The sequence below is a fragment of the Lactuca saligna genome, chromosome 8 (assembly GCF_052625555.1).
Source record: "Lactuca saligna cultivar CGN05327 chromosome 8, ASM5262555v1, whole genome shotgun sequence".
In the NCBI taxonomy this organism is placed as follows: Eukaryota; Viridiplantae; Streptophyta; class Magnoliopsida; order Asterales; family Asteraceae; genus Lactuca; species Lactuca saligna.
Window position 1 is genome coordinate 74,976,563 of NC_136424.1, and position 25,170 is coordinate 75,001,732.

General features: G+C 34.0%; 1 protein-coding gene across 1 annotated transcript; it reads left to right on the forward strand.

Moving 5' to 3' along the window:
* The first annotated feature begins 1,900 nt into the window (after window positions 1–1,900).
* Window positions 1,901–4,992, forward strand: LOC145010676 (peptidyl-prolyl cis-trans isomerase FKBP62-like). The gene is made up of 10 exons (XM_078969187.1): window positions 1,901–2,207; window positions 2,302–2,388; window positions 2,863–3,123; window positions 3,212–3,286; window positions 3,367–3,447; window positions 3,538–3,732; window positions 3,817–3,891; window positions 3,967–4,142; window positions 4,214–4,723; window positions 4,811–4,992. Exons 1-10 carry the CDS (start codon window positions 2,018–2,020, stop codon window positions 4,862–4,864), a joined length of 1,704 nt encoding a protein of 567 aa, XP_078825313.1. The 5' UTR covers window positions 1,901–2,017; the 3' UTR covers window positions 4,865–4,992.
* Window positions 4,993–25,170: the final 20,178 nt, after the last annotated feature.

Sequence of the window (25,170 nt, forward strand, 5' to 3'; positions counted from 1 at the left end):
TACTCAGCACATATATTGAGCAAATAGCATATAATATCAATCAATAACGTCCCCTGGGCTAAGGCATCATGAATCAGGCAACTCTAGCCCTAATTTCTGAAATACCTAGCATATCCCCTATCATGTAGCTCTAAGATCTCCTAAATATCTTATAATATAAACAAGTAATAATATTTTGGGAAATCACCGTTCGGGGCTCTGGCTGATTGTATACAATGATCCGCCTTGTTTTCTCTGTAGAACTCTTACTCGTTTTATAAAAATCATTTCTTTTTAGAAAATTTTCTCAAATCCTCAGTTTGAGTCCAGACATACCCGAGAGTACATCCGAATCCCTCAAACCAAGGCTCTGATACCAACTTGTAACACTCTAAAATTTCAAATAAAATTTTCGTTTTTAAAATCAAATAAAAACCAATATCACATTTATTAAAAACCACAAAATGTATAAGTTGTCAAAACACAAAGCAACAAATGTTTGATAATATCCCAGAATCCTCAACAAAACAAAATCTCTAACTAGTGTGTACAATTAAGTCTACTCCTTCCCGTGATCATGAGAGGAACCTGAAACATTATATCACACAACACTGTAAGCACGAAGCTTAGTGAGTTTCCCAAAATACCACATGCAAATAATAAGCCTCTGATGGCTATATCTCAATAAGGAACCTCCGATCAATGTGTCTTAGTGAAGACCCTTCGGTCTCACAACTCGGGTTGGAACCTCCGGCCCAATGTACGCCCCCTGTTGGGCTTTTGCGACTTGGGCTTCGGGATTTAGGCCAGTCGGACTTGGGCCTTGACTCATTGGATAATAGTACTTTGGGCCTGGTTTGGTAGTGAATCTTTAAATGAGGCCCGATTAGGGAGTTGGGCCCAAATTCAAAAATTGGGCCAATAATGGGCCTTGTATATGTGGACTTTTGGATCATAAATTTGGTATTAGGCCTTGGCCCAAATTAGAGAAAAGGGAAAATGGACTGTTATTATATAAGGGGCTTTTGGTCAAGATTGATATTCCCATTTATTGACTTATTGTTCGTTATTTTGGATAGTTCTGGATTTTTGGTGAGATAATGATTCAGGAATTTGATTCTTCAGTTCAGATCGACATTGTAAGGTGAGTTCTCCTCACTATATCAACTGGGTCTAAGGCACTAAGGCCGACTCTTTATGATTTGTATCCTGGTTATAGGATGGTTGCTATGTTAGTGATCCGTTAGATCAATATCCTAGTTGTAGGATGGTTGCTATGTTAGAGATCGGTTAGATCAGTATCCTAGTTATAGGTGTTACCAAATTTTCAACCATTCTTTGAGCTCGTCGGAGAAAGATAGAGGAGGCAGGGAAGCAGTTTGGTTTGAGAATACATAAGAACGAGATCATGTGGTGTGATAATGGTTGTACGCATGCTTTGAATAGTTGTACGTCCTTATTAACCATAATAAAAATATTTTTTTAAATACAATAATAAATAAGGTTACATAAATAATAAAATTAACTAAAAAAGAAATTAATAAGAGTATAATAGTTTTTTTAGATCAGATAATAATCAAGCACGCAATAGAAACAAATAGTAGATACCTTCTAAATTAAAAGAATAAGATAGAAACTAAACGAATAAAATATCTAAAACCATAGGTACCATTCTTGTAATCTACTCGGTTCCAAACGGAAAACAAGAACACGTGGTATGCTTACCGTTGGATTCGCACCATTGCGTCTCCACCAACGAACCTGTGATCCGCAACAGAGAGGATAACGTACTCCTGCAAACGTAAACGTGATATCTCTCGAATGATCCTGGCCCTTCTTCACCTCTTTTTTTTTTCCGTCTAAGTAACTAACCCCTTTCGGAACCCTCTAGAACCCTTTTACATTTACAGCCATCTGTCTATAAAAGCCTCAAAATCTCGATTTTCCTCATACGTACAATCCTTTCTCTCGGATTTGCGAATTTTTTTGCTTGTTGATTTTGCTTTGTAGCAGCGAGATTTGATATTGGTATAACACAATGGAGGATGATTTTGACTTTCCCGCAGCTGGAGGAATGAACGATGAAATGATGGATGATACACCGTATGATGCTCCGGGGTCATTGAAGGTTGGCGAGGAAAAAGAGATCGGTAATCAAGGTTTGAAGAAGAAACTTCTTAAGGAAGGTGATAGTTGGGAGACTCCAGAAAATGGCGATGAGGTCGAAGGTATAATTCAGCATTGATGCCGGTTCTGCTGATTATTATTTATGTTCGAACTCGTAATTGTATTGATTTTGATTTCAATTCGAAAACGTTACAGTACATTATACCGGAACCTTGCTTGACGGGACTCAGTTCGATTCCAGCCGTGATAGGGGAACTCCGTTCAAGTTTACTCTCGGTCAAGGTGAGGATTCTCGTTCTTACGATATGTAGTTATCTATCTTCTTCTTCCGGTCTTAAATCATTGATGATCTTATTTTGGTGATGTCTATTTTATAGAGTATGCTCGTTATGGTGCTATTAATAGATAGTTTTTCATGTTTATTCATCTAATGCAGATGCACTAGTGACAAATATAAATGATCGTTATCCTTGATTGATTCTCGCTACCTTAGATTAGCTGTCAATGGCGATTAGGTTTTGTTTTTTCAATCTATATGAACTTATTGCCAAAACTTTCATGATGTTTATTTTTGTTTTAAATCACTATGAAGCTTTCATATGATCCAATGCACATCTTGTCTGATCATTACTTGTGTCGAATAGGATCTATAATTTCTTAACCATGAAAATATGTATATCGATAAATGGAACAGTCCGCACTTCTTGTGTTGTGTTATTTATATCACTAAATGACACTATTGCTCGCTATGGATAGGTCAAGTAATTAAAGGATGGGATCAGGGAATCAAAACAATGAAGAAGGGTGAGAATGCACTCTTCACCATTCCTGCTGAGCTTGCATATGGCGCTTCTGGTTCACCTCCAACTATCCCTCCAAACGCCACTCTACAATTCGATGTACAGCTACTTTCCTGGTCTAGTGTCAAGGATATTTGCAAGGATGGCGGTATCTTCAAGAAGATTGTTAAGAAAGGAGAGAAGTGGGAGAACCCAAGGGACCTAGATGAAGTTTTAGGTATCACTTTTGTTATCACCACAGCCTTTTGATTCACAAACATCTTGTTGATTTGAACTCACCACGTTCATTGCTATTGTTTCTGCAGTGAATTATGAAGTTCGACTCGAGGATGGGACTTTAGTCGCAAAAGCTGATGGAGTAGAGTTCACTGTCCAAGATGGTAAATTGCCTGGATGATAAATACTCTTCTACTCCTGTTGCGGTTGCTTTTGTTTATTGCTGACGTCATTGTTTCTTCAGGACACTTCTGCCCTGCGTTGTCAAAGGCTGTGAAAACAATGAAGAAAGCAGAAAAGGCCGTTCTTACAGTTAAACCTCAATGTAAGTTGTGTTTCTTTCAAGTACATTTTAAAATCAAAGTTAATTTCGTTGTTAGTTATGAGTTATGACTTAGTTTTTTCATTGTTGCAGATGGATTTGGGGAGAAGGGGAAACAAGCTTCGGGTAATGAAACTGGAGTTCCAGCAAATGCTACACTTCAAATTACTTTAGAGCTTGTATCATGGAATATCGTCTCAAACATTACCACTGACAAAAAGGTTGTGAAGAAAATCTTGAAAGAAGGAGAAGGATATGAGCGCCCAAATGAAGGAGCTATTGTTCAATGTAACTTGTGTGTCTTTTCATTATAATTTGACAATTTAGTATATAACACATTGGTTTCTGAAAATTTGGTTTCTAAATTGACAGTGACATTGATTGGTAAGCTGCAAGATGGCACTATATTCTTTAAAGCCGACCCTTTTGATTTCAAAACAGACGAAGGTATGTAAAAACATCAAGAATCTTGATAAAGTTCCATACTTGAAATTCAATTGTACTCACTACTCTATTTCACAGAGCAAGTAATTGATGGGCTTGATAGAGCTGTGTTAACAATGAAGAAAGGCGAAGTAGCTGTTCTCACAATCGCACCTGAGTATGCATTTGGTTCTTCAGAGTCCAAGCAAGAATTAGCAGTTGTTCCTCCCAATTCTACCGTCATCTATGAAGTCGAGCTTATCTCTTTTGTGAAGGTCAGTTTAGTAATTTCATCTCGATACTAAAGTAAAGGGTAATTGACACACGTTGGTATTTGTTTTTCCAGGAAAAAGAATCATGGGATATGATCACCCCAGAAAAGATTGAAGCAGCTGGGAAAAAGAAGGAAGAAGGGAACGTGTTGTTTAAAGCTGGGAAATATGAGAAAGCTTCAAAGAGATATGAGAAGGGTGTGAAGTACATTGACTATGACACTTCTTTTAGTGAGGAAGAAAAGAAGCAAGCGAAAGTGTTGAAGGTTTCCTGCAATCTGAACAATGCAGCTTGTAAACTGAAGATGAAGGAGTACAAAGAGGCTGAGAAGCTTTGCACGAAGGTGTTGGAAATGGAGAGCAGGAATGTGAAGGCGTTGTACAGGAGGGCTCAAGCGTATATTAATGTTGGTGATTTGGATTTGGCTGAAATTGATATAAAAAAGGCACTTGAAATAGAGCCTGAGAATAGGGATGTGAAGATGGAGTATAAGGTGTTGAAGGAGAAGATGAGGGAGTATAATAAGAAGGATGCTAAGTTTTATGGGAATATGTTTGCTAAGCTGTCGGGAGCTGATTCAAAGGTGAGTACTGCTTGTTTTTGACTTTTGTGTTGTGGGATGTTTGATTCTATCTGAATACTAAATGTGATTGTTTTGGTTTTGGTGCAGAAGAAGATGGCTCCCAAGGAGGTTGCTCCAATGACCATCGACAGCAAGGCCTAATAAACAAAGGTTCCCATTTCCATTTCCATTTCCATCACCTTTTTTTTTTTTTTTGGTTGTTTGGAGGCCCAAATCGTCATGTAATGAGCATACATTTAGAGTGAATAAAGATTTATCGTTTAAGCTCATGCTTTGAGATCATTAAAGATTGTCTTATGTTTTTTAGATTTGATGACAAATTTTGAACACGTCATAATATACAAGGGAACTTGCTCTCTTAAACATAAGTGTTGCGGGCGAGAATGTTGGGCTTCTATGGGATTTTTTATTTTCTTGGTTGTTCATTTGTTTGGTTTCATTCTAATTAGTTATGGCATAGGTCGCTGAAGGTGAAAAACTGAAAATGAGAAAAAAAATAACAGAGTTTTTTTTTTTTCTCACATGATTTGAAAGACACTTTTATAAGTCGGCTGAAAAAATGATCAAGTTCATCTTTTTTTCTCACATGATCGGGCAAAGTGGTGTTTTTTGTAATGAAAATGACTTAAAAATTGAAGTAGGCTTTTGAAGAGTTGCAATGGAGGTTAGATTTGATTAGGAATCAAGAAGTTAGGGTTTGTCATGTTTAATAAAACTGTATTTAAATGTTTATCGTCTCTTAGTCATCAATTTTGATTTAAAGAAGCGTGAGACATTCTTTTTGAGGTATGTGTGAGTTTTAGAGGTTTGTTATATGCTATGCTATCTGGTTGTTGCTTGTCTCATATAAACGAATTTCTATTGTCGTATTGGTGGTTGGTGGGTGGGTGTCTTTGTATCTTGAAAGTTGAAACAAACATTTGGCAGACTATTGGCATGTCAAGAGTAGTATATGTCTATGGAAGGTTATGGTTGGGAAAGACTTCACTGATTTAAATGTGTTTTTCTTGTTTGTGGAAATCATTTGTTGGGTGTATTAATTATATAAGTTTGATGCATATTTTCTAGTATATAATATTTCTTTGAGAAATAAAATTGAGTCCTATCTTTTATGTTTATAAATATTTTCATATTTAATTAACTATCTTATTTAGAGTATATTAGTAATATATTAAATAAAATAAAATTAAATGGTGAAATGATGATACCTGTTATAATGTTCGGGGATAGGAATATTTATAGGTATAAAAAAATAAAAGATAATTTACTTTTTCTGTTTTTGATATACATATAATATGCGGCATAGAGTTCACTTTCTTAATGTTTAATATAGAGAAATTTGATGGAAGGGTGAACTTTGGTTTATGACATGTTCAATTCAACTATGTGTAGATTCAGTATGGGTTACACAAGACATTGACAGGGAAATTAGTCATATTTCTAATGGTGCTGGAATTATGATTCATTTGTGTCTCAAAAAGATTGTTAAAGAGTATTCATGAAGGAGTTTTGCAAAGAAAAGATTGAATAGTTGCATCAAGGCAAAAAATTAATAAATAAATAAATAACTTGAATCATTGTCTTTCAAGGAAAAATAATTTCATATTTGTCATATGAATATTATTAGACAATTAATATATTTTATTATTATAGGGATACAAAGTATATATATATATATATATATATATATATATATATATATATATATATATATATATATATATATATATATATATATATATATATAGGTTCAGGTTTATTTAAGACCATTCTAATTTTGTGAGACCGTGAGATCAAATCAAAAAATAATTTTAAAATGCAAAATAAATGGAAAAATCCAAAAAAAAAATTTTTAAATATTATTTTCGGAATTTGAATTAACTAAAAAAAATATAAAACAAATTAAAAAAAAATTAAAAAATTAAAAAAGATCCAGTTTTTTTTTAAAAAAAATATGTGAAATATTCTAAATAGAATATTACACTGACATATTCTAAAAAATAATTTTTAAATGCAAAATAAATGGAAAAATCTAAAAATTCTTTTTTTAAATATTATTTTCGGAACTCGAATTAACTAAAAAAAATAAAAAAATAAAAAAAAATCCTTTTTTTTTTGAAAAATAAGTGAAATATTCTAAATAGAATATGACACTGTACATATTTTAAAAATAATTTTAAAATGCAAAATAAATGGAAAAATCAGAAAATTCTTTTTTTAAATATTATTTTCGGAACTTGAATTAACTAAAAAAAATAAAAAATAAATAAAATAAATAAATGCGTCTCACGGTCTCACAAAATTAGGCCGTCTCACATGAACCTAACCCTATATATATATATATATATATATATATATATATATATATATATATACTAATAAAAGAGTAGTTGTTTTGCCATGTGTCATCATATTAGACCTTTTAATTAATGTGTTGACACTTGTCAATCTATTAATTTTATATTTTAAATTTATTAGACATCATCATTAATGTGATGCTATTTGTCAATATATTTATTCTCTATTTTAAATTTAAATTTAAAATTTAAAAATTTTAAATTTATATTATTGTTTCATTAATTAACAAATAAAAATGTCTAATATATATTAAAAATTAATTTTACATATTTATTTGAATCAACGATTATAATTTTATATAACTAATAAAAACATATCTTAATTAATAATTTATTTAAAATAATTGATTAATCATTTTGAGTTTTTTATTATCAAAGTTTAACCATGGTTCCCACATGTTATAAACTAGTATATATATATATATATATATATATATATATATATATATATATATATATATATATATATATATCTATATATATATATATATATATATATATATATATATATATATATATATATATATATCTAATGTACTCTATTATTGAGATATATACAATACGTGATTTTACACCAAGTTTGTCTTGGTATCAGAGCCTGCTTTCTTGGCAACCCTAATTGCCGCCAACTTTCTTCAACACCTTCGGCTGAACAATGGCCTTAATCGCTGCTTTCTCTACACCTGAGAAAACTTCTCACAATTCTCACAAGTTCACTTTCACTCTTTCTCCCACAAACTATGGTTTTTAGAAAACCATGATTCATCCGTTTCTTGTCACAAACAATCTTATTGCACTACAAACAAAATAACATTTAGTAGCATATGTTTTTAAGGGTATATATTTTTTTATACCACTATAACATGTTTTTAGTGACATACTTTATGTGCCACTATAAAATTAATAGATTTAGTGACACTTAAAAATTTATGTCATTAATATAATACTTATCAGTGGCTTAAAAATATTAAATGCGACGAAAAACTCTTTTTTTTTTGTGTCATATATTTATTTATGTCACTAGAGTTTTATTGTATGATTTTACTAATTTATTTTGTGCCACTAAAAAAAAGTTGAATTTCCGCTTCATGTTCCCCTTGCCAAAATGAATTGACATTTATTGCCAAAAACACACACACACACACACACACACACACACATATATATATATATATATATATATATATATATATATATATATATATATATATATATATATATATATATATTTGGAATTTGACGCTTCCACCCTTTATCATACAGTAATCGACGGTATTTCACATCTTAGAGCATCATACCATCATCAGAGATCCCCAAGTTCGAGTATGGATCTAATTTGAGTATGGCCCTAATTTTCAATTTCAAACTTATTAGTCTTCGATCGATTTGATTATGTCATTATAAGCCTTCAATCGTGTTGAATGCTTCAATTGAAGAAAAAATCGTTGACTAATGATATCATCGTATCCATGACAAATATCGATAATGGCTATACAAGAGGAAGTGAAAGCTAGGGATTGAGTGATTGAAATTGACGATAGTAGTTTTCTGAGAATAGTTTTCATAGAACGGGAAGATCGTCGATGTATACTAAGGAGGTAACACTAGTGGATTCGGATCAACGACGCCAATAGTTTGCTGCTGGATTCTCTACTGGCACAAGTAGATTCTGATGAACAACGACAGGTACATGAGGTTATTTCTTGAGGCATGCATATATTCATCTCAATCTTGTAATAACAACATTAGGTTGTTATTTCTTAAGAAATAATAGCCAAAATTGTGAAGCTAGCTTTAAAATTGAATAGATGTCTCTTGTTCACATATATCATGTTTAAACATTAATATAATTGATTTTTGATGGTAGCTACAAGCAGAACATTCTAATTTATGTGGCTAAACTAGTTTTGAGCACATTTGTGTAAAATTCTTAGCCTAATTAGCTAGATTATGAAACTTACCGGAGTTGTAGGTTTTGCTGGAAATCTTCTAAATATGTAGTGGTATACATAAAGTTAATGTTTTTCTAAGCTTTAAGTGAAGCTGCAAACAAGGTAGTCATTTCCTAAGCCTTTTATCAATCGTTGTTTGTTTTTTATTAATATATATTAGTTCTATGGCTTTACACAAATTTCTCCCACTTTATGAAATTTGGGAATCACACATGTGACATCACTCATATCATTATTCAAACAATGTAGTAACTTTGAGTTCATATGCATCTATGGTTATAGGAATTAGGTGGAAGTGATATTAGTCAAGCTTTGGTTGTATTTTTCCTAGGTGAAAACTTTGGTTATGCCACCTCTTGTGTCTCAATTAGGTTGGATATATAAATCTTTGTATTTCACCTTTGTATGTTTACTCTGTTTTCCACATAGTCTATCTCTTTCTTTCTCTCTCTCTCTCTCTATAAATATATATATATATATATATATATATATATATATATATATATATATATATATATATATATATAATTTTCCTTATTTTAACATCTTGATTTTTTATAAAGAGGAGAAAACGCATAAAAGAACGCAATGTTGATAAAAATAGGAAGCAAGTCAAAGTTTTCTTGGAATCCAGTGTCCCTACTATCGAATATTACAACTTAAAAACGAATGTCTGAAAGGTAATATTCTTACTTTTTTTGTCGTAAAAGGATTGATATATGATATTTAAGGGTCAAATGTGTAACTTTCTAAAAGTTTACTGAACTTGCTTTCAAATTGATGTTGTTAAGCCTGCTGGAGAAGGTTTTGAACCAGTTTAGGCCCTTTTCACCCTCTTGGTTAAATATATAAAATAACTTATGATCCCTCCGATATTATATATTCCCAATGAGACCGATGTCTAGTATTTACTAAAATATCCATATATATAACAAGAGTTATAAAATAAATTTTATGTCGTGCAGGTTGATATCATCTTAGTTACTTACTCTAAAATATCCGGTCTCATGTTTAATGAGGTAAAAAAGTATTCTAGTAAAATTACAATAAAAAATGATATTTTTATGTGTAATTAACAGGGAATTGCTAGTATTTGTTATATGCAAGATTATTCAAGATGACATGAAGTTCAAGGAAGAAGTTCAACTGCAACGAAGTTTAAAGTTTTTTTGTTACCTTTGTTTATTTATATATTATATTTAGTGGCTATGTGGTTTGACATTTAAAGTTATTTGGCATAGATATAGAATAACGAAAATTTTATTATTTTTCATGGATTATAATTTAATTAGCTTTTTTGTTTTATATTATAGCTTGAAAAATGTAGTTGTATTAGTTGTATAATTCTAGAATCTCCATTGATATTTAATGACACAAAATATGTGTCACAAAAACTTTTGTTGTATTCTGGAACTTAAAAAAGTGCCACTAAAGCAACATGAATTCTAAAAATGAATTACTATTTACCGATACAAAATATATGCCACAAAAAACTTATTTTCTATTGTGTCAAATAAAGAAGTGCCACTAAAGTCCTAAAATGCTGCAGCTTCATAACCAAAATGTGTCACTAAAGAGTTTTAGTGGGAGCGTTTCTAGTGACACTTTTTATTTGTGCCGCTCATTCTCCGAGCAGTCTTTAGTGGCATTTTTTAGGATTTTTAGTGGCACTTTTTGTATGCCACTAAATGTCATATTTTTTGTAGTGCTTATATCGATGGTTCCATTCCCTGTCCATCTGAAACAATTGATCAGACTAGTTCTTCAAACAAAGAAACCACTACAAAAACTCAGTTAAACCCTAACTATCCGATTTGGATTTCCAATGACGCCCATGTCAGGATGTTGCTCCTCTCAACAATATCATAGGTTGCCTTTCCACATGTTCAAGGCACTACTACATCACGTGAAGTTTGGCTCTCGCTAGAACGTGCATACGCCCCACACACGTCTTCTAGGGAATATACACTTAAAACACAGTTACTAAAGATACAGATGAAGGGTGATGAAACATTAGAAGCCTACCTCAATAGAGCAAAAGAATATGCCGATGCCTTATCCAACATTGGTGAAGCTTTCAAAGAAAAAGATTTGGTTATGCTTGTTATTGCAGGTCTTCGTGAAGATTATAATGGTTTAAAATCGACTCTTCTTGCTAGAAAAGTTCCAACTGCCTATAATGAGTTACAAGGACTACTCTCAGATCACGATTACATGATCAAACAATATAATCCTGTTGTTCCATCACAACAGGCCTTTACTACTTATACTGTTGGCATGTCTACCCTAACAGGTTCTTCACCACAGGATCACGTTGAAGCTTTAAATCAACTTGCTTCACAGCTTGAATTCAGCCTACAACCTGTCTCCCAACAGCCACAAGCTTGCTTCACTTCATACTCTCAAAAAAACCGTAGTCGTGGTCGCACCACCAACAATCGTGGGCGTGGACGTAGTCCGAACAATCGAACCAGCAGAGGAAAATTCAATTGGGCATCCAATCAGAATATGGTGTATGGAACTTGCAACCGATGTAGCATTGGTCACATTCCATCTGATTATCCGAATCGTGACCCAACAACCTTCCGCAACAGACAACAATCATCAGCCAATCATGCTGATTACCGATCACAATCTCCTTCCTGGCTTCTTGACACCGGTGCTAACAGCCATGTAGCACTAGAATCGTCTAGCGTCGGCACGACTGAACCATATTATTGTGAAAATTTTCTCCATGTTGGCAATGGTAAGGGTTTACCCATTTTACATGTCGGTTCTACTAAGCTTCATTCTCCAAACAAACCTATTTCTTTACTCAATATTCTTCATGTACCACAAATTAAACAACATCTTATTTCTGTTCAACAATTATGTCATGATAACAATGTTTTCTTTGAATTTCATGACACCTTTTACTCCATGAAGGACGAGAAGTCGGGCAATATCCTCCTCACGGGTCCAAGTAAGAACGGGCTCTACTCGCTTCACCTCCAACCAATTTTAAGACATCTTTCCAACCAATTTCAAGAAAGGTCTTCACTGCTGTTCGTGCCCCTGTTCACACATGACATCAACGGCTTGGTCACCCTCATTCGCAGCTTTTACATTCCATGCTATCAAAATACTCTCTTCCAGTTTTGCACAAAAATTCATGTATTCCTTGTAATACATGTCATGTAGGAAAATCATCTAAACTGTCTTTGCCTTTATCGAATTTTAAAAGTTCTTGCATTTTAGATTTGGTTTTTTGTGATGTATGGGGACCTGCTCCTATTACCTCTTCTGATGGACATACCTATTTCCTACTTTGTGTTGATCATTTTACTCGTTACATGTGGTTTTTCCCTTTAAAACATAAATATGATGTGTTTCCTCAATTTAAACACTTCTAGCTATGGTTGAACGACAGTTTAACACAAAAATCAAATCTGTCCAAAGTGACTGTGGTGGCGAATTTCGAAACCTCCCTAATTTCTTTTCTCCATTTGGCATCACACATAGACGCTCATGTCCTCATACGAGTGTGCAAAACGGCTTTGTTGAGCGTCGCCATCGACATGTTGTGGAAACTGGACTCACTCTGCTTGCTCAATCTGGTGTACCATCTCGTTTTTGGCACTATGCTTATGACACAGCTGTTTACCTGATTAATCGCATGCCCTCCCGTACAACATCTAATGTGTCACCTCTTGAACACGCCTTTTCTCATAAACCCGATTTTTCATTCTCGCATGTTTTTGGTTGCCTGTGTTATCCTCATATTCGTCCATATAATCAACACAAAATGGATTTTCGTTCCCTTCCATGTGTCTTTCTCGGTTACAGTTCCGATCACCATGGTTATCGGTGTCTCGATCTCGCCACTGATCGCATCTACATCGCCCTTCATGTTCGTTTTGTTGAACAACACTTCCCCTTTTTACACACCGTTCCTCCACCTGAGATACCTACACCTTCCGACCCATGTATCTCTAGTTATCCTACACTTATTTCTTCCTCTGAAACTGTCACTCCTACAACCCTAACCGAAAGTCCACCCACTAATAACAACACACCAAACACTCCAACCCATTCTGATGACACCACACCCAACAACCCATCCACACCTCCTGCTCCTACTCCCACATCATCAGTTCCTCCACCTACTACCTCCAATAATGCCAATGCTCATACTAATCATCCACATCCTTAAGTACGCCCCTCTCATCTTCGCTCTAATCCCAAACCTCGTGTTCCATTTAACCCTTATGCCTTCACTAGTCATACCGACTTCTCTACAATCGAGCCAACAACCTTTGCCAATGCCAACAAATCACCAAAACGACAAGCTGCCATGAATGAAGAATATAGTGCACTAATGCGTAATCAAACATGGTCTCTTGTTCCACATGTTCCTAATGCGAATGTAGTTGATTGCAAATGGGTGTACAAACTTAAACGAGATCAAACCAGTAAAATCACTCGGTACAAAGCGCGTCTCGTTGCAAAAGGTTTCAATCAACAACCAGGTATTGACTACACTGAAACATTCAGTCATGTTGTCAAATCTACTACTATTCGTACAGTTCTCTCTCTTGCTATTACACAGAAATGACCTCTATGACAATTGGATGTTCAAAATGCCTTCTTGCATGGAGAACTCAACGAGACGGTTTACTTACGACAACCACCTGATTTTGTTGATCCTATGAAACCCCATCATCTCTGCTTGCTTCACAAATCTCTATACGGGCTCAAACAGGCGCCTTGTGCATGGTTTCATCGGCTAACAAAGGTTTTACAAGCTCTCGGTTTCCATGGCTCCAAGACCGATTCCTCACTGTTTATTTACTCATCTAAGGGTACCACCTTGTATATGTTGGTTTATGTCGATGATATAACAATTCCACTGCCATCGATAAGATCATTAAACAGCTGAGTCAAACATTTGCCCTTCAAGATTTGGGATCTCTTTCATATTTTTTGGAAATTGAATTGGTTCACAAAGATTCAGACATTCTTTTGTCTCAAAAGAAATATATCCTAGAATTACTTCAACGGGCAAATCTTTCTCATGCAAAGCCAGTATCATCTCTGATTACTACCATTGCCAATTTGTATCTTAGTGATAGTGCCTTGTTCGATGACCCGGTTAAATACCGTCAACTTGTTGGGGCCCTTCAATATGTCACCTTATCTCGTCCATACATCACCTATGCTGTCAACAAGGTTTGCCACTTCATGCATTCTCCTACTATCAATCATTGGTCTGCCGTTAAGAGGATTCTTCGATATCTTCAGGGAACATCTAACTATGGCCTTCTCATAAAACAAAAGTCAGGGTCTGTTCTTCATGCTTACACCGATTCTCATGCTCCTTCCTTGAATGCTTTTTCGGATGTTGACTAGGTTGGTAGCCTAGATGACCGTCGATCCACCGGGGGATATGCCATTTATCTTGGCAACAATCTCATATCTTGGTCGGCCAGAAAACAACGAACTGTCTCTCGGTCATCAACGGAATCGGAGTACAAAGCCTTAGCTGATACTGTAGCTTAACTCACTTGGCTTGAAGCACTCCTTCGAGAACTCAGAGTTTCTATGAAATCTGTCCTGGTATTGTGGTGTGATAACTTGGGTGCTACATACTTATCGACAAATCCGGTCTTCCATGCTCGCACGAAACATGTTGAGGTTGATTTCCATTTTGTCAGAGAAAAGGTAGCTACGCGGAAACTCTCGGTACAATTCATTTCCACACATGATCAGATTGTAGATATATTTACAAAGCCATTGTCATCCTAACGGTTTGCTGAGATAAGATCCAAGCTACAGGTCGTTCCCCAGCCTTAGCTTGCGGAGGAATATTAGACAATTAATATACTTTATTATTATAGGGATGCAAAGTGTAACTATGTAATCTATATATATATATATATATATATATATATATATATATATATATATATATATATCTTATGTATTCTATTATTGAGATATATACAATACGTGATTTTACACCAAGTTTGTCTAATATGGAAACTATGATGTGTTGGAAAGAGACCTCAAATTGGTTGATATGTTGGAAGTGTGGTCAATGAAAGTGAAATTGTTCAGGTCAAACGCATTCAACAAAAAAAAGGCTTAGATAAAGGTAAAAATGTGTCGTTATTGGTGATGAATTCCTTTAAGATTTGGAATGGCAGCCTCAATGAGGAGGACAACATCTGATATTGTTGAACTATCATTCTTTTGGTCGCGTGGTTTATTCAAAAGTAAGTGGTTGTCTTTTTCCTATATGTGTCGGGAGCTCAAAAGTAAGTGATAATCTTTTTCCTGTATTTCTTGTCCAATTGATATTTATTGTTTTTGTGTTGTGAGATGTTTGATTCTGAATATTATTGTGTTGGTGCAAAAGAAGATGGCTCTTGAGAAATTTGGAACACATGAGAATATGCATAACCAAATAACTAACTTAGCAACATAGTAATATAAAGAGTAACATTATAGAAAGCAATTTGTTCTCTTAAACAAAAACTAATGCAGTTTCTATGCTAGCAACTATGATAAGGATAATTGTTGGTGATTTTGTATCATCAATGTGTAGTTAAATGTAATGGATTGACTTGTTGACCAAAATTCAATCTTGATGAATATTACGCAAGTAAGGAAGATACAAAATGCACAGTTGTTTAAGTTTATTCAAACTTCAAAGTAGACTGTCATTTAGGTGCGAGGCCCCTAAACAAACGGGGGTCCGGGGGCAGCGCCCCTGAGAGCGGGGTCCAAGGGGCGGCAACCCCTGACCAGGGTCCAAGGGGCAGAGCTCCTGACAGTTGCTATATAAAAATGCCTTAGAAATTCGAATTTTCTGTAAATGAACCCGATTTCTTACTTCATTTTGACCTTTATTAATGATCCAGTTTTAGTGATTTTTATTGGTTTTGACGGTTGGAATAGTTTTTTGGACCAAGAAAACTGCATTCAAAGTTTTCAAACAAATAAACTATTTAATCATTTTGGTCATCATTTTTCCTGGTACAACAACATTCACGAAATTCGTAACAACCACATTTATGTTCTTGTTCTCAATTATAAGTCTTATCCGATTAAAGATTGGGAGTACCACCAAAATATTTTAATCTGAAAGTGAAACCACAATTCTTAGAATTTTCAAGCCTTTCTATACCCCACTTTCTTACAATAATTACCAAAAAAATATGTGGAGGTGCAGAAGCAGTTGCATGTGGGTAGTTGAAGGTGAAAAATGATAAAACAATAACAGAAACCTTTTTTTTCTTTCTTTTCACCCGACTTGAAAGACGCCTTTAGTGTACCACTGCTGATAGCTTGTTTGGATATTTTATAATTGTTTAAGTTACTTTTGTGTAGATTTGACGAGCAAGATGGTATTTTGGAGCATTGTTCAAGTCATATAGAATGTTTTGCAGCCACAATTGAAGTCACATGATAAAATCCGTGAGTGAAAACAAAAAAAAAAAAAAACAAAATGATATAAATTAATTTTTGAATTTTTGACATCTTTATATGATTTTCTTCAAGTGATCAGACGGAAGGGCAAACATTGTCGGATTGAGCTGAAATTTTACGAACATCTTTCCAGCTCATTGATCTTTAATCTCATAAAAAGTGAGCTGCTTTAGACAATTTTTGATGCGGTTTTTGGTCTCGTGAACGTCAGGACATATTGCTGCCAGCTTAGCTTTTGGCAGCCCATCATAACAGCCCGTTCTTAATTGAGAACAGCCCAATTGTATTTTCCAGCAGCCCAACAGTAATTTAATTAAGCCCATTGTCTTGTGTGTTCGCCTGTTTGGGGCTCATGTAGAAACCCAGCAATCAAAAGAAATAGAGTAGGGCATCTCCAATCGCTTTCATTTTGACGGCTCGGAGAAAAATGGGGGACGACACTTGTGTGTCCCTTTTATTGTTGGAACATTGCAAATGCAGTTATAATTTTACCATTATAATCTATTAATGAGTTATTTGTCTTTTTAATTAGATTGGGTTATTGTATTAATATTTTGATTTGAGATAGGGTTTTTTTGAGTAAGAAGTGATGATTTCAAGAAGTTTTGATTATTTCCGTTTGACAATGGGTATTGATATAATTTTCTATCTTTTTTTTGTTTTTATCATGAGTAGTTAGTTTTATTTTCAAAGTTGGATGAATGAATAAAACAATTAAATGATTATGAGTAATTTTGTGTGAGTTTTGATGGTGTTCTATGAAATTATTTTCTAGTAAAACATTTATTTATATTTATGTCATTAATCATGAGTTTAAATATATGAATGTTTAATTAGTTGATTAATTTTTTGATTACGTAATAGATCTTTAAATTAACAAACAACAAAAGGTTTATGTGTTTGTGTTCAATTCACTTAAATCATGAAAGTATTTCATCCATGGTAATTAAAGAATATTGATTACCTTTTGAATTTGATGGTTCTTAAATCTTATTGCTAGTTGATTTTCATAAGTTGCATGTTTCAATGATTTGTGACTTTAACTAAAAAATGTGTTACAAACTTCTCTAAACATTATACAAATTAAGAAGAGTCTAGGTAGTTTCAAGGGTCTTCTTGGGTTATTGTAGTCAAATAAGAATCCATCAAATCTATTGCACCATAAACTTATGATGATTAGTCAATTAATTAAACCTGCAATTTATCCCGAAAATTAAATGTTTATTTTATTATTTTATATTTTTGCATTTTAGTCATTTATAAATTAGTTTTTATCGCAATTAACATTTTGAAAAAAGAATTCTATCATTTTATATTTTCTTTTGTATAAACTGAATGCATATACTTTAATTTGAGCCAATCCCCGTGGATTCGATCCCTATTACCTCTACTACAATTCATTTTTGTATGTGGTCGTATTTAGGTTTTTTATTAGGTGGCCTCGATAACCATCAATTGTCTTCTATAGTGTATTCTTTTAAGTCGGCTGAAAGATGATCAGGTTCATCCTTTCTTAGGATTTTAACAACAATGATCGGGCAAATGAGAGAGCGGTATAGGGCATGATGTCATAAGTATTGTTTTTGTCAAGAAAATGGCTTAAAAACTGAAGTATATGGCTTGTGAAGGTTAAATAGAATCAACAAGTTAGGACATGTCATGAGCACAATACAACTGTATAAAAATGTTTATTGTCTCTTATTCTTCCATTTTGATTTAAAGAAGCGTTAGAGAGTTTTATAAGAAGATTTTAGAGGTAGCCTTAGCTTGTGTTGTCTTATTCATCTAAATGGTATTAGATCTCCAATTTTGAGGTAAGTCCCTAAAAATTAGGTTTAGAGGTTCATAATATGCTATGTGATTGTAGCTTGTCTCATCTTCCATGTCATAAAAAAAATTCTATTGTTGTATTGGTATGTTTTGTGGTTGCAGCTTGGTTTGTAACGTCCCAGATTTTCATTTCTAAAAGATAATAATTTAACCAAAACTTTCATTCAAATTAGAAAACCATTGATTGACAATCAAAACTCAAGCATTCAAAACCAGAGTGGAAGAGAAGCCTAACAAAGCTGCCAAGTGCCAAGCAAAGTCTTCAGAGAGACAAAGGGATGACATGCATGAAACTTAGTTTGGAGAAATTTGCAAGTAGGAGAAGAAGCCTACATGTTGTGTTGTCGAGTTGTCGTGAAGCCGAGGTAGGAAAAAGAAGAACCATTTCCCCTATGTTGTTTTTGTACATGTTTTGTGTACACTGCACACTACCACCGTCTATGTGCTTCTTCATTTACTTGGCTATTTGATTCACCAAATAATAGGATCTTAGTTGGACTTTGATTTTGGACTTTAGATTGTTGATCAAACTAGGATTTGCACCAGTTTTTTTTAACAAGGGCAATATATATATATATATATATATATATATATATATATATATATATATATATATATATATATATATATATAGAGAGAGAGAGAGAGAGAGATGGGGGGATGATCATTTGAGAACTCATAGATTCCCGAGAACCTGAGAACTAAAGGTGGAACGTTAGATTAAAAGAACAGATGACCAAGATCACTTGTGGCATTTTTGAAAATAAATAGAAACTTATAGGGGTGGGGGTATCTTAACTTAAATGGGTAAGGATATTATAGGAAACACAAATTTATTTTGATAATATCCAAAATCATAGATCTGAAAATTGAGCTTGAATCATATCACATTCTCTCTCTCTCTCTCTCTCTCTCTCCCTCTCTTTCTCCTACGATTTTCCCTCCTACGATCACCGTTCGGAATCCATGGTCGCCTCCGGTAATTGTCTCGTCATCGATTCATCGCCTTCCTTATCGTGTCCTTCCCGTCTCCATCGACCGCTCTGATTACCGATAACACACAGTAGGCATCATTTCTCTTCTCTCATCATCGATGAGTAGGTGTGGAATTATCACTTTTCATCTTTATGTTCGTTGTTTCCAATGAAATTGTTACGATATTGAGCATGATTATTAAATGTTGCAAAGTTATCTCTCTTCTTTCATCTAAATTGATACTATTTTGATTTGGTTGATGACTTGTTGCAGAATCCACAATATCATGTCGCTTGAAGCCATTGTCCTATCAAAGTTAACTGATGTCTAGATCTTTTGCTAGCTCCGAGAAGGTCACTTCATCAACGCCAATTTATCAAAATTGATCAACAATGACCTATTAACATTATCAAGTGTGTGTAAACATCGATTTTTCATCATTGATCATCGCCTGGGATCAGAATGTCAAGAATATGACCATGGAAATTCATTCATGTATCGATTCATCATCAAGTAAAGATCTATTTATTGAAGTCGTATATCATTGACAATTGGAATATATAGTTTGTACTTTTGATGCTAGTGTTATTATGAATTGAGGTTGATCTGATTTCTTACTTTTTTTTTCTGCATTCAATTGCCACAACTACTTGTTTGCTGCTACTGATTTGCTACTTATTTTTTCTTCATATATGAAAATTGTAAAAAAAGGGAATGTGTTTGCTGATCATGTATGATATTTGATTATGTATATTATTCTGTATCATGAATTAGATGTTTGATTTTGTGTTCTCAAGGATCATATGTGTGATGGTTTTTGTCTTTTGATCTAATTTGGTATGGTTGTCCTTGCAGACAAGTTTTTTTGATCAAATGCATGAGAGGAATGTATATAGTACTTTCATAAGATGCATGTTTTCACTGCTCAATTCTAATCTACTATTTTTGCAGTTCTTTAAAAACCTTAACAAGTTCCTTTGCCGAGTGTAGCTCGAATAGGAGTCTTTCGCAAGAGAGAGCTCATATTTAAAGAGGACGGTGAGAGTTCTATTGATCTTGAAGAAATTCAGGAGTTATCCAATGAAGGAACCTCAAACAACACTAACACGCAGCATAAGGAAGAGGTTCTAGTTGAGCCAATTTACAACCCATTACCCCTTCGTCGCTCGAGTAGGGTTAGCATGTCACATGAGTTCTATGGTTTCCATATTACTATGGATGGTAACACGTTTGTAAGTGATCGTACACTGGTAAATTTGGATGAGCCTGGTAACTATAAGGAAGTAATGATAGGCCCTGAGGCTATTAAATGGAATGAGGCAATAGACAATGAGATTATGTCCATGTATGATAACCAAGTATGGAACTTGGTTGATCATGTGCTTGGTCAAAAGACCATCAGATGCAAAATGGATCTTCAAGAAGAATACCAAAATAGATGGGAAAGTGCACACCTATAATGTTAGACTGGTTGCAAAGGGATTTAGTCAAACCCAATGGATTAACTATGATGAGACCTTTTCACTAGTTGCTAAGGTAAAGTCTATCAAGATTATGCTTGTTATTGCTGCATTTCATGATTATAAAATTTGGCAGATGGATGTTAAAACCGCTTTCCTTAATGGGAAGCTATCTGAGGACATCTACATGAGTCATCCATATGGCTTTATACACACCAAAGTTCGATAGAGTGTGTAAGCTTGAGAAATCCATTTATTGATTGAAACAAGCATCTCGCAGTTGGAATCTTTGCTTGCATGAGAAAGTTAAAGAGTTTAGGTTCTCTAGAAGTGAAGATGAGTCTTATGTATATGTCAAAGCTAGTGGTAGTATAGTGACTTTCCTAGTATTGTATGTTTATGACATAATCCTTATAGGAAACAACATTTCAACTCTTCAAGAAGTTAAGTCTTGGCTTGTGAAGTGTTTCGCTATGAAGGATCTAGGGGAAGCATCCTATAGTCTAGGAACAAGAATTCATCGAGATAGAAAGAATCATCTTATGGGTCTCATCCAAAATACATATTTGGATAAAATATTATAATGTTTCAGTATGGAGAATTCAAAGAAAGGGGAATTTCCCATTCATAGTACTATCAAGTTGAGTAAAACATAAAGTGTAAGTACTGATGAAGAGATTGCTAACATGATTCGAATCCCATATGTTTCGGCTATAGGATTGATCATATAAGCAATGACCTATACTTGTCTTGATGTGTTTTATTCTTTGAGCATGGTTAGTCGATTTCAAGGAAATCCTGACATAGGCCATTGGATTGCGGTGAAGAATATTCTTAAGTATCTGGGAAGAATGAAAGATATGTTCCTAATTCTTAGCAGTAGTGATATGTTAAGAGTTAGTAGTTACAGTGATGCTAATTTTCAAACAGATCGGGACAACTTTTGTTCTCAATATGGTTGGGTGTTCTTACTGAATGGAGAAGCAGTTACTTGGAAACGTTCCAAACAAGACACAATGGCTAATTCCACGTGCAAGTCTGAGCACATTGTAGCGAGTGAAGCATAAAAAAAAGCAGCTTGGTTGAAGAACTTTATAGGAGATCTTAGAGTTGTTCTAACTATTCAGGAACCCATGGAACTGTTTAATGGTAATGAATGTGCGGCTTCTTTGACAAAAGAACCAAAGGATCATGGTAGATCCAAGCATATTGACAAAAAGTAGCATTACATTCGACATCAGGTAGAATAAGGACAACTTCTGGAGAAGAGAGTATCATCAATAGATATTGTTGTAGAACCTTTTACAAAGGCTCTAAGCAGAGTCAAACACTACCAACATGTTAGGAGCATGGGCCTAGGAGACGATATTAGTTTTAGTAGCTAGGTGATATGTTTGAAACTTGTAACAAAAATAAATGTAATTGATTTGGTGAACGAATAAAGAAAATTCTTTATGAGTATCTTACTACCTTATTCAATTATTTATTCTTGTGTTTCTTTTTGCATGTTTGCACTTCCTAAGTAATTTGAATTATTCAAACTTCCACAGTCGCTCATACTTTTGGAAGTAAGTAGTGAATTAAGACTGTCGTGAATTGATTGTAGATTGTCGATTGAGGTTAAGACATTGCATTTTGAATTGCTACAATATTCATGAGTACTTTGAAAATAGGTATTTTATGTATTGGATAAACCCACACTTAGATATTACTTCATGGATCTTGTCACAAGTAATTCTAAGAAGATAATATCTTATATTCTTAAAACAGAGATATATAGTTCATTTTTTACATATTAGTTATGCATTGTTTTAATCAAACACATCTCATAACTAGATGTTATAAAGGGAAATTACATGTGTGATTTGTATGACTATGTAGTCAATGTCATTCGTTCCTTTTGCCCTAACAGGAAAAGCGATATCATTGGCCCCTTGATGATTTGATGTTGACTATATAGTTTTTGGCCCATCCATGACTAATTGATGGTGTTTCAATTTGAAGTCTAATTTAGTCTTTACAAATCGGGAAAAAATAATTTTGGACAATAAGAATGATTTTGATCCATGTCTCGTGTTCATATGATATCTTGAAGAACAAATTAATAGTTGATCACTTATCTTATGGTCAATAGCTTATTTGAATCAAAGTTTGGCAGTGGCTTTGGAAAGCACTATTTGTTGTTTATTTCAAAGTCTATACTTGCAATTGTAGTTCCAGACTTATCCAAGTGGGATATTGTTGGATTAAGGTGTCTAAGCCAATAACTAAATTGATATATTCTTGAATTAGAAACAATGTCTTTTTTGGGTTGCCCTTAAAACTAATATTTGGATATAATGACTTTTGGAGGAAGAAACTGAATTCCTAATTTATTATATGATTAATAAATCAAAATAATTAGTTTACTAATATATTAATAAAGATAATAATAATAATTAATTTGGAATTAAAAAGAAATTAGAATTATTTTTGGGATTGATTGAATTAAAAATGGAGGGACTGTTTGGTTATTTATTCAAAGTTGAAGAAGAAAAACTCTAGAACCCCATGGGATAGGGGTGAACAAAAATTGGCTAGGAATAACCTAGAATTTTCGTTCATGAGGCTTAAGATAAGGAGATAAGGCAGCTAAATTATTATATTAATTAATTTAGGTCTTATCCCAAAAACCATAGCTTTGGTCTCAAGTTTCTTTCAGCTATATAAACCCCTCCCTAGCTCTTATTATTTTTGTCAACTCCTTCCTGCCTTCATAGAGCCGAAATTTTGCTCAAGCCTCCTCTCTCCTTCTTCTTGCTACTAGGGTTTTGGGTACAAACCATTAGAGACATCCATTCCTTTGGTGCTAGCTTTCCAAGATTTTGAAGAAGGATTCTACTTTGATTATTTTCAATAATAATCAAAATGTATGTATCCCTAATTTGAAGTGAATTTTTTAATTTCATAGCCTTTCTCCTAAGGTTTCTTGATATTCATAGTTAGTTGCTATTAATAGAGAAAACATAGATCATTTATAGGTTGCATGTGAACTTAAGGTTTTAAGTGTTTTTCTACCACATGTAAAACTTTAAGACCTAGAAAACCCATGAGTAACACGTGCTACCCTACAACCATGTAACGTCCTAAAAACTACAACATAGAATTTTCATTTAAAACAAATTAAGCAAATAAAATCCTCATGCTTAGAATTGTTAAGTGACTTTTTTTTGTTTGAAAACCATAAGATTAACAGAGTTGATTTGCAAACCAGCGGAAACCAATATCTTCGATGCGAGTGTATAGTCCCGTCGAGCTGTTCACACAAACAACCTGCCAAACATTTAGTACACAACTGTAAGCATAAAGCTTAGTGAGTTTCGCATTATACCACATAATCCACCATAGCGCATACAAACAAAGTTCTTGACTCTAGCGCCGATCTACCAACTCTCCTCTAACAGGAATACAACACACATAATCAACATACGTATTGTCCACTCGTACTCTGGCCATTGCACATCTTGCCAAGGGCTACATCCCGATCTTTCATTCCATTCTTGTACATATCCAAACCGTGCCCAATGCTAATAGTGACAATCTCCTCATGAATGCATGGTCATATGTTGTTGGGAGTTAGATAGACAGTCAAATAGATGTTCCTACTTGAGAGAAATAAATTAAACAAGAACCACGCAATAAGACTTTATACCAAGTTTCCTCAGGCTAACTAACTTAAACCACATACAACCCCTAGGTTATCCATTCAACGATCAACTAATACTATCATTACCCTAACCAATCATGACATCTAACCATGCATAACCATAAACATGCAATACAACATGTTTCAATCAATGAGCCTATTTCATCTCAAGTGAATGTTACAACCTAGTTGTAGTCTTACAACACACCTGTAGTTGTCATGGCCTTCCCCATGGACTTTCATGCAAACATAACAATAAGAGTCATAAAGACAACAAATCATGACATCTAACCGTATTATACAATCAACATGCAAGACCCTACCAGTCTCGCGTACCATGACACCAATTGTCCCATACTATACATAAATAGCAAGGAGTTATCCTAGTCAACGAGTATACATGTACTCTATCAGTACCATTATCCTAACATACAAATGATATACAATGTCATACGTGGCATAGTGAGAAAACTCACCTGAATCGCAGAACCGGAGGAACACAGAAACACTCTTGCTTCCTTGCACTGATCAATCCCACGAATTAACTATCACTGAATAAAGATAAATTCTTAATTAACAACCCAAATCCTATAAGATTGACCCGAGGTCAAACTGATCAATAATCAACGGTTAAAAAAATTTAATGGTCAACCTATTCCATGACCACTATGTCGTGGTGAGCTTTTGGCCATGATGTGGGTATGACAAGATAAAACAG